The sequence below is a fragment of the Marmota flaviventris genome, chromosome 15 (assembly GCF_047511675.1).
Source record: "Marmota flaviventris isolate mMarFla1 chromosome 15, mMarFla1.hap1, whole genome shotgun sequence".
In the NCBI taxonomy this organism is placed as follows: Eukaryota; Metazoa; Chordata; class Mammalia; order Rodentia; family Sciuridae; genus Marmota; species Marmota flaviventris.
Genome location: NC_092512.1, coordinates 16,184,920 through 16,197,868, shown reverse-complemented (window position 1 = coordinate 16,197,868; position 12,949 = coordinate 16,184,920). Strand labels below are relative to the sequence as shown.

General features: G+C 39.5%; 1 protein-coding gene across 2 annotated transcripts in view; it reads right to left on the bottom strand.

Annotated features, from left to right (window-relative positions):
* The window catches only part of Tmem65 (transmembrane protein 65), a 53,803-nt gene extending 41,223 nt beyond the window's left edge, over window positions 1–12,580 (bottom strand). For both annotated transcript variants that reach the window (XM_071602139.1, XM_027952570.2), the window contains exon 1: window positions 12,198–12,580. In XM_071602139.1, the coding sequence (XP_071458240.1) occupies window positions 12,198–12,489 (292 nt within the window). In that variant the 5' untranslated portion in view covers window positions 12,490–12,580. The remainder of the gene's footprint in view (window positions 1–12,197) is intronic.
* Window positions 12,581–12,949: the final 369 nt, after the last annotated feature.

The following is a 12,949-nucleotide window of genomic DNA, read 5'->3' as shown; positions in this document are numbered from 1 at the left end:
ACTAAAATGTACCTTGTGGTATTGAATTAGTATTGGAGAAATTGTCATAAACTCTTATTTTATAATATATAGTATTGTAGAGAAAGAGGGGGGACAGATACATAGAAATGACATAAATTATTGTTATGATTTGGCCACAAGGGATCCCCCAAAAGCTCTTATGAATGCAAGAATATTTAGAGATGAAAGGATTGGATTGTGATAGCTATAACCTAATCAGTCCATATTGGTGTGAATGGATGGACTGAGTTGTAACTGCAGGCAGGTAGCCGTGGCTAGAGGAGGTGAATCATTGTGGGTATACCCTGGAGGGGTGTATATTCCCTGGGGTCCTTCCCTGCCCTCTCTGCTTCCCCACTGGCCATGAGCTGAGCAATTTTCCTCCATTGGGCCCTTTCCCCATGATGTGCTGGCTCACCTTGGGCCCTGAGTTATGGAGTCAGTCAACTATGGACTGAAACCTCAGAAACTGTGAGCCCCCAAAAAACTTTTCCTCCTTTAAGTTGTTCTTGTTGGATAATTTGGTCACAGCAATGCAAAAGCTGACTAAAACAATTATGTATATAAATACATACAATACTTGGTTCACAGCTCTGTTAACTGTGAGGGCCTGGGAACAGCCATACCCTACCAGTTATGAGCACACCTAATACCCAAATCTTGGTTTCTAAATACCATTTTACACTGAAAGAAACCTAGGCTCTCTGTAGAAATAGCTGATTCAGGGTTGAGGCAGAAAAAATGCAAGACAAACCTGGAATCCCTGTGGCTACTGTGACTTCCCTGCCCCCTACACAGACATCTACCTCAATTCCATCTGTGGCTTTTGGACTGAATTTTTATGGGAAGGAAAAGGGAAGCATCCCCTCTCCACACAGTTATTTAAATCCTGAAATGCTTTTATTTATTTATTTATTTTTTCTGAAATGCTTTTAAGTCCAAACCTGAAAGAGGGGACATGCTCAACAAGTAATGGGTAAGGAGTCATGCCAAAAAGACACAGAGCTAACTTGAAGGGGTTTCCACTAGTCAAATATGGAACAGATAGAAGATCAAATAATAAACCACAACCCACTAAATAAAATAAAAATCCATTATTATATATTGATGTAAATTAATATACTGAAAATTGATGAAAAATGGAATATTTCATAGACTCAAAGTATTACTTCACAAAATACTTAAAAATTACAGAAAGGAAAATAATAACTTCACAGTGGATAAATCAAACAGCTTTTAGTCAAGTGTTCAAAGATAAAATCACCAGGGAAAATCTGAAATCACAGGTCAACTGACATGACTAAAAAGAACATAACACTGCTGTGATATTCCTGCTAAAGATGTACTACTGAAATCTGTTCATGAGCCATGAAACAAATTTAAATTGAAGGACATGTCACAATATACTAAAAGGAAAAACTAAGGAACTGTTTCAGCTGGTAAGAAATTAAAGATATGTAACAGCTCCAGTTGTCATGAACATCATGGTGCACAACCTGACCCTTAGTTGGTAGAAGTCTTTCTAAGACACAGCTCTCAGTGGCCAATTATCTGGGGGAACTACCTCAGCTGAAGAATGCTTGGTCCAAGCCCCTGCACCCTGTCCAGGGCAATCAAGCTCTAATAGTTTGTTTTCACAGAGGAGAGGTACAGTAATCTCACCTAGCTCACAACAATAGGAAGGGTCATCCAACTCTAGAACTCTTTGCAGGGTCAGCTGAGTCTTCTGTTGAAACTGTGTGACAACAGTGTTATCTTTACATTGTTGTGACCATAAAACCTGACACAAGAACAACTTAAAGAAGGGGAAGTTCATTTGCTTACAGTTCCAGAGGTTCAATCCAGGGTCACCAAAGTCCACTGCCCATAGTAAGGCATAGTTGAGCATCACGGTTGAAGGGCCTGGAGGAGGAGAGATGCTCAGCCCATAGTGCAGTAGGAAAGCAGAGAGAAAAAGGAAAAGTGGCCACAGGAAAAACAAACCCTTCCAGGGCACACCTGGAAGAAGTGACCCACCTCCTCCAGCATGCCCCGCCTTCCTGCCTGCCCCACCTGCCTGCAGTTGGACCCAATTAATCCATTCAAACTAGAATGAACTGATGAGGTTACAGCTCCCATAATTTAATCATTTCATCTATGACCATCCCTGCATTAACACAGGAACTTCTGGGGTACACCTCACATCCAAACCAGAATAACTGAATTTCTACCCCTGCCCAAATTTATTTCCTTCCTTTCCCTTCCTAAAGTGAGGATTCCAAGAGCATTACCCAATAAGTTTCTTACAAATCAGTCTTTGTCTCAGAGACTGCTTCCCAAAGAACTGAGTCAAAATTTATTTTCTAACAATTCAGAAAAGGAAAAAAAAAAAAGTTTACTAGGAAGTTTTCTGTGAAGTTGAAATTGTTTCAAAAATTTTAAAAATACTAAAAAGTAGGGAAAGCATAAAAGAGAATAACCTGAAAAAAAAAGTACGACTGGGGCATGGTTTACTAAAGAAATAAGACTTCACTGGAGAATATGTTCTAGGTCATAATGGGAAGGAAAAGTGATGTGCAAAAAGGAATACAGTCACACATTACTTAAGAGAGTTAATCTTCAAAAAGCATTGTTAGGCGATATTGTTATGCAAAAGACGTGAAGTGTATTTAAACAAAGAGTTATGATGTCACCAGGCAACATAATCTTATATCTAAAGATCACCATTAAGTTCATCAATGCTATGGTATGGATATGGGCTCAGTGACCCCAAAGGTCCACTATAATTAGAGGATTGGTCCCAGGGTGGTGCTATTGTGAGGTGATGGAACTTTTGCAAGCTAAGGTCTTGTGAAAATCCTTAGTTCACTGGGGGTATGCCCCCCAAAGAGATTATGGGACTCCAGTCTCTCTCTTGCTGACTCCCTGTTTGAAGACATAAGCTCTTCCATACAAATGCACCTCCACCATGATGTGATTACTCACTCTGACATGCACTCCCACCATCGCTATCTGCACCATGCGGTGATGCAGCCAAGAGGAGGCTGCCAAGCCTGAGCTGTGCAATTTGGACTTTCAGCCTCTAAAACTGTGAACTAAATAAAAATCTTTTTCCCTTCATGAAATTAGCTGCTTCCGGTATTGTGTTGTAGTAACCCAAAGCTGACTAATAGACTCATTAACTAAAACACTGTTATGTGTCAAATGACTGGACATTTGTTACACAGCATTTATTTTTCAAAGATAATTATGAATAGCTATAAAATAAGTAATAACAATTCACCTTTTTCTAATATTTTTAACAAGCCTCTTTGTGCGCAAGAAAAAAAATTTCTAGGATAATATTTCTAAATCATAATCTTCCTCATACACAAAAATTGTACCAGTTCACAAAATATACCACATCTTATATTATTAAAATCATGTTTGTTTACATATTTCCTTCCTCAACTTAAGGAAGCCTGAGTTTAAGATGCATATTACTGCAATTCTCTCCCATCGCCCCCCCCCCCCCAAAAAAAATAACCTTTTATAACACTGCTACTCAAAAATATGGTCCATGGACCTCTAGCACTGAAATCCTTGGGAACTTATTAGAAATACAGAATCTCAGGTTCCCCTCAAACCTAATGAAACAATTTGCATTTCTATAAGATTCCCAGACTATGTATGCACATTAAACTTCGTGAAACCAAGTTTCCACTGAGATGTGGAGAGCCACCTTTACTATAAAACAAAGTCAAATTCAATTCAAATTCAAGACATTTTGAACCCATAAGAGAATAGAAGTCAAGAGAAAACAACTCGCCCTCAATCAAAAGAGAGGCAGGTACCTGCAAGGACAGAAGAGATGTTAGCATTGCTTTCCTGGAATACATGCAACTGTACTGCACCATAAGAAGAATGCAGCTAAACAGTAGAAAAGGATAAGTCAGAGGGCCAATGTAGCCACTAGAACACACTTAATTAGAGGTGTCCATAACTTCTTACAGGTTTTTACCCCAAATCTTACCAGATACACAAAGAAAGATTAAAAAAAAACCAAAAAAAACGGCCCTAAGAAAATGTCCATCTTGCGAGACCTAGAGGAAAGAAATGGCAGCTGCACAGAAAGACATGAAATGCTACCTCGTTCCTTTTCTCAATTTCTCTGATGAATCAAAATCTGTAATCTGCAAAAGAAGGGCAAAAATGTTGTCACCCTTAGGGGACAGAAACTGGACCAGCCATCTAGTTTCCAGGGGCTGCTTCAGTGCTAAGAATCTACATCCAAAAAAATCTTTCTGTGGGATACAAAAAGTTTCTTTTTAGTGATAGGTAAAGAAGGTTGAGGAAAAAGTATACAACCGATATAACAGCCCCCCAAATCGGGGCTAAAATCAATACTTTTTCTAGTATGAAATGGATCTGGAATAGATTATCTCCCTTCCTTAGTTGGAACCACTGATCTTTTCTTCCCTCCTTAGCCACTAATGTCAATAACAATAACTGACAGTTCACAGTTATAGAACATCACTTCTAATAATGTTACATCACTCCTAATAATATTACTTAAGTACATTATAATAATGAACATTATCAATAATTAACATTAACAAAGTCTCTGACTTTGGTTGTGGACTGTTGCTATGTATTAAAATAGTACTGCTTTATCTTCCAACATTGTGACCATGATATCTATAAAATTAGATAATAAAATAAAAATTACAAACATCAGCATGACCTGGATAGCACTGAAACAGAAGCTTAATTAATTGTGTTATTTTAATGGTTAATGGAAGAATACATATTACCAGATTTAGGAGGAAAATATCCAAAACAGAGCATATTTTATGATATGCTGAAAAGAATTTGAGACTGGGCATATCAAAAAGGAAATACAAAAGCCTAAACCTAATCACTGCATTAAACCAGCTAAATGGATTAACTGAGTGATAACTACAGGCAGGTAGAGTATGGCTAGAGGAGACAGGTCAAGGGAGGCATGCCCTTGGGTCCTACATTTTGTCCGGGGTAGCAGAGTTCTTCTGCTTCCTTGTTGTCATGTCCTAAGCTCTTTACCCCACCACACCCTTCTGCCCTGATGATCTGCCCCACCTCCAACCCTGAGCATGGAGTTGGTCATCTACAGCCTGAGACCTCTGAAGCTAAATAAACTTTTCCTCCTCTAAAATTGTTCTTGTTCAGGTCTTCTGGTCACAGTGGTGAAAAAGCTGACTAAAACACTAAAATTCCCCTAAAATTTTAATTCATAAATAGCAGCCTTAGCCAACTACTTTTTAGATGCTTAGAACAATAATACTTTGAACATCCATAATCCAGATATTAGCAAATATACAAGGAATATCTTCACTGTAAGAACTGAAGATCGATAACAATGTGATAGATGCCACAGTTCGCTGGAAAGACAAAGAAGTAATGGTCCTTGAAGTGTCTTTCAAGATTAGACCCTACTAAGAAGTGGAGAGTGAAGAGAAATAATGTTTTTGAAAAAGCAAGAAAGAAAACTAAAGAAAAAGAAAATTTAAAACACTATGAAGAGTAACAAATAACAGAAGGGCATACATTAGAAACAGTAACAGAATGCCAGGAAGCAGACCTCCTTACACAGCAGAAAAGAGAGTTTCCCACAACCACAAGGAATGAATGAGAATAGTCTGAAAGCAATGGGGATGATGGGGGCAGGAGGCGCGCGTGCATACACACACACACACACACACACACACACACACTAAACCCAACACATTTCACTATCACTCTGATAGAATCTAAAAAGCAAGCCAAGTGAAACAGCAGTGTTCAGGAGGCATTTGGTATAATGACTAGTATGTCTACAAACAGAAGTAGCCCCAAAGGAAATTACTGCATTAAAATACAGTATATAAGGATTTTGACATCTGGTACAGGCGAGATTGTGCTCAGTCTCAAAATCCTTTAATTAAGGCAGAGAAAAAGTGCAATATGTTCAAATATATTGCCATCAAAAGCCATCTAAATACATATTTCAGAGTTTCCCTATAAAATCTTGTGTCTATAAGAATTTCTCATTAATCAAATCCTTTGAGGTAATTTTAACATGTAACTACTTGTTTTACTTGATCTAAAGCAGACATAAACTTAGGAATCAAAGACAAGGTTAGAATCCTATAAAGCTACATATTAATTAATTCAGCTGACATGAGCAAGATGCTAATAAAATCTGCACTCAGGGATTTAGTTCCCAGTTGTTCCAGTTATTTTATACTCAGACATAACAAAGAAAACCAAACAACAGTACAGTTATGCAAACAAATCATCATTTTTAGAAAAACTAAAACAATGCCTACTAATAATGGTTCATTATCAGATCATCCTCAACATTCAGGATCATCTATTATCTTTTAGTTCCATGAGATCTCTGGATAACCTTATAAATTACTGACTTTATATTATTTCAACTTTCTTAGCCACAAATTTGTTAAAAAAAAAAAAACTTGTCATAACTGCTAGAACAAACAAGTAATAAGTGACTACTGCAGCGGAAAATGAAATTAATTACATTGGTGAATTAAACTAAAGCAGTGTTTGGCTTATCTGAAAGCCACATTTTCTAAGATTCTAATATTCAGAATTTAGTAAAGAAGTGAAGGAAAATAGTCATCGCAAAATTCATTTATTCACTAGAGAGGTGAGAAGTCCAGTAGACAGGCAAAGAATTATCTGTCTTTATCCAGAGATAAATATATGTACAATAAAGCAATGAGCTAAAAGCAAAGACAATATACTGATAATAGCAAACTCATACATAACAAAAGAGGAGACAGGGCAGAGCAACTAAAGAAACAGCTTATAATATTTCATAAAGAGCAATGGCTCTCAACCAGGTTAATTATTTAAGCCTCTTCCCCAATAGGCCACATTCCTGTCCCCTCCAAGGGACATTTGGCTTTGTCTGGAGATATTTTTGGTTAGTACTAGATGGAAAGGGTGAAAGGGTGCTACCAGCATTTAGCAAGCAGGATAGGGATGTTGCTAAATATTCTGTGTGGGGGATAATCCCCACAACAAAGAATCACAGTCCAAAATATCCATATTGCTGAAGGTAAGAAATCTTGACATAGAAGAAAGATCGCTATACATCTCAATAACCATAAGGAATCACTGCACTAGCACCCAGTACAGGAACAAATGTTCAAATTGAGGGCTATTATCCTAAAAACTTTAAAAAAAAAACATCTTAATGATCTGCATTAATAAAATATAATACAAAATTTCCAACAGAAATTATTTTTATTGTACTGATAAAATGGAACAAACTATGATTAACTACATGAAATGCCACGTCTCCTAATTTCCCTTCCCTTGAACCTGGACTGGCCTTAGTGACTTTCTTGACTAATAGCATGTAGCAGAAATGACATTCTGGGGACTTCCAAGACTGGGCCATAACAAATCTGTGATAAGCTGAATAATGGATCCCAAAGATGTGCACATACTAATTCCCCAACCTGTGAATGTTACCTTATATAGCAAAGAGACTTTCCAGGTGTGATTAAAGATTTTCAGAGTTCCCTTGATTATCCAGTTGAGCACTAAATGCCATCATAAGATTCATTGCAAGAGGGAAGCAAAAAGGTCAATGAGAAAGAAGAGAAAGCAACAGCTGAAGCAGAGATTCAAATGATATGGCCAGGAACCAAGGAGTGCTAAAAGCTGGAAGACAAAAAGCACAGATTTTTCTGAATCCTCCAGAAGAACACAACCTTGCTGACACTGGTTTTAGTCCTTTAGGCCGTATTTTGGACTCTGGGCAGCCAAAACCATTAGAGAATAGTTTGCATTGTTTAAGCTACTAAATATGTGATTTGTTATAGCAGCAACAGGAAACTAAAGTCTTAAAGCTTCTACCTAGCCCTCTTAGAACATTTTCTGTTGGAGTCCAGACATATCATCAAAGTGTTACAGCTATTCTGAGATTGTCACGCTGGTGAGACCACATCTGCTTGGGTCCACAGTACCAACTGAGCCCAGCCATATGTGGTAAATCCATCTTGGATCCTCTGACCAGCCCATCCTGGTTCTTCCCCTCTTGGTAGGCCTAGTTGGGGCTATCTCTCTTTTATTCCTCTTGTATTGTCTCAATGAAAATACTAAAATATCTTCATTCATATATCTCAATTTGGACTATGATATATTTTTCTCTTTGAGCAAAAGTCAAGATATTGCCCAATCCATTACACAGGCTAACAGATTAAAAGAATTGTTTCTTTCTCACATAATCCTGGCCGAGAAAAAATAACAACACCACTGTTAAAGGGTCAACATTCCTAATGGATCAGAACTCATGAAAAATTTAAGTTATAAAGTTTCCCATCCCATCTTTAAATAAACAATCACAAGAAATGGGAACTACAAGATTAAAATTCAGAATTCTATGGTTAATGTATATGGATATAGACATAATAAAAAAAATTAAGTACAAAATTACGACTTACACAGAGAAACAAAAAAAAGCTAACTCTATTATTGGTGGAAAAATTGCTCTATTCACTTCAATACAACTTTTATTTGCTATATGTAAAAATAATCTTTATTAAGACATCTTAGTGCACATCTAACAAAAATATTCGCTAAGAGACTTCTTTCAAATCGTATCTCTCATTGTACCACCCCAATCAGCAACTCTTGTCTCTCTGGGAAACTCTAGATAAGCATTAATTACAAATCTCATGTAACTGTGGGAGCCAATGTCCAAGTCAGCCCCTAAGGATTCCCACCCCTTTGGCATTCACACACTGTGCAGTACCTTCCCACAATGTGCCACAGTGAAAGAGAAGCTTTGTTACTTCTAAGACTGTGTTAAAAAAGATAATTCCCAGCTTAGGATCTCTCTCACTTATTCTAGATAAACAGCAGCCATGGCTAGAAAACACTCAGGTATCCCTGTAGAAAGGCCCACGAGCAAAGAGCTGAGACTTTCAGCCAATATCCATGTAGATTTGCTTCGAAATGGATCCTCCAGCCCTAGTCAAGACTCCATATGATACAGCCCCAGCGGAAAGCTGTATTTCAATTTCATGAGAGATTAGGAGCCAGAAATACCCAACCAAGCTGCTCTAGAATTCCTTAACATCAGAAATTGTGAGATGATACATGCTTGTTTTAAGCTGTTGTGTTTAGGGATAATTTGTTATACAGCAATGGATAACTATTAATACAATGTGCACTGCCATTTTTCAGAACCAAAATGTTGTATTTTAATCGTTTTTTAAATTTTTGAACTATTAATTACAAAAATTAGGAAATGTGTTTTAAAAATCTTGGTTAATATTGAAAGGCAGCTCTGAAAATCTTAGTTTGCCAGTCCTACTTGTAGTAACAATGAACCAAGGACGTTCAGCAGAATATGGCCTGTTTCTGGAAGGAAAGAAATTAAGTTGAGCAGGTAAAGTAAGAGGGCAACATACACTTTTTGTTTTAATTGGGAAGAGAATCAGTCTGCAATTTGAAAATCACAATATCCTATTTAACTATAAGACATCCCACAGAGTCTGCTTTATATACTACAAATTGATTCTAAAGCTTTATTTTGTCACCAACTATACCAAATGCTTACTGATAAACATGTAAAAAGATAAGAGTAAATGTACCAAATTTCAGCAGATTTTATTGACCATGTCACAGCATAGATGATTTTTTCTTTTTCCATACCTAAATCAAAACACTTCATTAGATCACACAAGCACCTTTTCCAAGGACATAAAATTTCCTATGATAAAAAACAGTCCTTTTAACAAATAGTGTATTTCATTAGAAAGTGTACTTAGTACACATACATTTAGTATATTAGTTGGGTATTTAAAAACATTATTCAAAAAGCAAAAACAAAAGAAATATGGGAATTTTTGTCTGCTGAAGAAAAAAAATATGTTGATTTCAGCAATAAAATGAATGATATGCATTCCCGACACAGTAAAATCCTTTTAACCTTACATAATTAATGAATAAGGTAATTTATTAAACGATGATTCTACTTATCTCCATAATTACTACATGTCTTGATACTGAAAATAATAAGTGAACACCAAGACTGCACTAAAAACTAAAGCAGCCACATCTCTAAGTTTCACTTAATTCAAAAGGTAATAATTTAGTCAGTAACATAAGGAAAAATAGCCGATTTAACCTTTGAAGTTCTTCAGCTTCTAAACAGAAGAAGAGCATTAGGCCACTACATTGTTTCCTATGAAGTTGCTTGTTTCTCCTGAACAAAAACAATTTGAATTACCAATTTTTTTTCCCATATAACTACACACAGTCTAATTTATGCTAGTGGTCTCCACTGACTGAAGTTTGGGGATTCTTTCTAGAATATTTTATACTATGTTAAATCTTAAAATATTATCTTCACTGGAAAATGTAGAATGACTATGAAAATGTAGAATGCAAGCATGTGCAAAAACAATAATGAGATAAAAATGTAACCAGTCATACTGTGGGATATGCTTTTTAATAACTGTCAAAAGATTATATTCATAGGGCATTTCAATTCAGCAACATATTGACAATGCAGAATTTCCAAGAAATTTCTTAGAAAAGGCAAAATGATTAATGTTATCTCTGATATATGGATGCTGATTCATAATGGGGCTGGTTGGGGTTGGGGGCATGGGAGGATTAGACAAACTCTAGATAGAGCAAAGGTGAGGGAGGGGAAGGGAGGGGGAATGAGGGTAGGAAGGTCAGTGTAATGAGATGGACATAAATACCCTAAGTACAAGTATGAAGACACAAATGGTGTGACTCTACTTTGTGTGCAACCATAGATATAAAAAGTTGTGTTCTATGTGTGTACTATGAATTGTAATGCATTCTGCTGTCATAATAACAAATTAGAATTTTAAAAATTTTAACAATTTTAAAAATAAAATACTTGACCTTTCAAAAAAAAAAAAAAAGGCAAAATGTGTGTTCAAATAGTCTTGACTATCATCCGATACTTTACATGGGTCCACAATTCCACAAACTAAGCCCCTCCCCCTGCAAAAAAAAAAGTGGTTAAAAGGTACAATAAAAAGTTTCTGTAGTAGTAAAGATAAGTCATGCACATCAGCCGAGGATACACTCGGAAGTACCTCTAGCAAATCAAATGCCATGTTCCAATTCAATGTGCTGTAAACTTAAGAATCTATGGAATGTTTATATGCCTATCATATAAAAAAGTTTTTTAAAGAACTTCTAAAAGCTTTCAAACACATCAGAATGTAATAGAAAATAACAGCAAGCTGCTGTGTACATAAGAGTATTCAAGTGGCCAAAGTATTTTAAGTCTGAATCCATTTTGACCCTTTGGTACTTTCTCAGCTTTTAGCTTTTCTGAACTTTTAGCCTTTTCACCTAGACTCAAATTCTGACCTACCACTGCTGCACTTGTTTTAAAAATATCCTATTTTAACATGTCTGCTTAAAAATAGCTTTGCTTTCACCCTTCCAAAAATATTTTAAAGCAAAAATATGCTTTTTATTGTAGAACTACAGATTTTCTCCCCCTCCTAAATACCTTATTTATGTCATTTGAACTCTGGCGAAACAAAACCCAGAGTTAAACTTGAACCTCCCAGGGATTCTAATTCAACTGCAATTGCTGATTTGATCCATTCTTTCCATTTCCTAGAAACATGTTTCCTTCGTCTGCTTACATTGATTAATACAACCAGATGCATGTGGAAACAAGCAGCTGAGAGCATCACAGCCTTGGGAAGCTACACCCCTTTTGGGGGTGGGGGGAGAGCCCATACATCTTCTTTGCTAACCCTTTAGCAAAGTTTCTTCCTGCCTGTCTTTTGCAGCACTTTCTCGGGCAGGCAGGGCATGCCACCTGCAAAGGTGCACGTTCGCCAAGAAGGCAGCAAGGGCCTTAGGCAGGAGAGCTGGGGAGGGGTGGCACAGGGCAAATCAAAACAAAATCCCAGCGGTGTGGGCTGGCATTCTAGGCTGAAGCTCTAGATTCTGAGGCTTGGGAGAAACCAGTCAGACTTGGCCCCAGCTGCCTGGCACCATCCGCGCGCGTCCTACCTGCCTTGGGGACACTCGGGAGGTGGAAAGTGCCCCCCAACTCGGCCGTCCCAGGCGCGAGGCCAGGCGGGCCAGGGTGGCAGGCGGAGGTGGGCTCCCGGGGGGGGGGGGGGGCGAGGAGGGAGGGTGCCGGGCCCAGGCCCGTCCCCCAAGCGCCCCCTTACCTTGGGCGATGGCAATGGACTCGAAGCGGTGCAGCTCCTTGAGCAGGCAGCTCCTCTCGGTGGAGTGCAGGCTGTAGATGAAGTCGCGCGCGCCCTGCGCCGTGTTCAGCGCCTCGATGGGCTCCTTCTTGGGGTGGGTGCCCAGCCTCCGGGGGCCTCCGGGGGCCGCGAGCGCCAGCAGCCCCCGCCCGCAGCAGCACCAGGACGGCGGGCGGGGCGCGGTGGCGGCTGCCGGGCCCGGCCTCAAGCTGCGCGCGGTCCGGCTCCTCAGCAGCGGCAGCAACCGGGACATGGCGGGCTGAGGAGCGGGGACCCCCGCGGCAGTCCCGGAGGGCGACTTCTGACAAGGCTGGGTCGAGAGCAGGGAGCTGGCTCAGCCCGACCCCGCCCCGAGGTCCTCCTGACAGGCAGCCGAGGCGCCGGGCACCATGCACTCCGCGGGCCCGCGCGGCGGTCGCCTCCCTTTCCGTCCCCCCGTTCCTTCCAAAAGGCAAGCGACGGTTCCGGCCTCTCCGAAGAGAAAAACTTTCTCCGAGGCGGCCGGGCCCGGAGAGCTCCCGGAGAGGGCGGGCGGGTGGTGCGGGCGGGCGCCTCCCGGCTGAGGAGGAGCGGCGCGGGCGGGCTCGGCTAGTGTGTGTCTGTCAGTCTGTTCTTCCAGAGGGATGAGTCAGCCACGCGCCGCCCTCCTCGGGCACCGCCCTCCTCTCCCGCCGGCTTTCCCACCCTCTTGCCTTCCCTTGTCCCGACTCTGT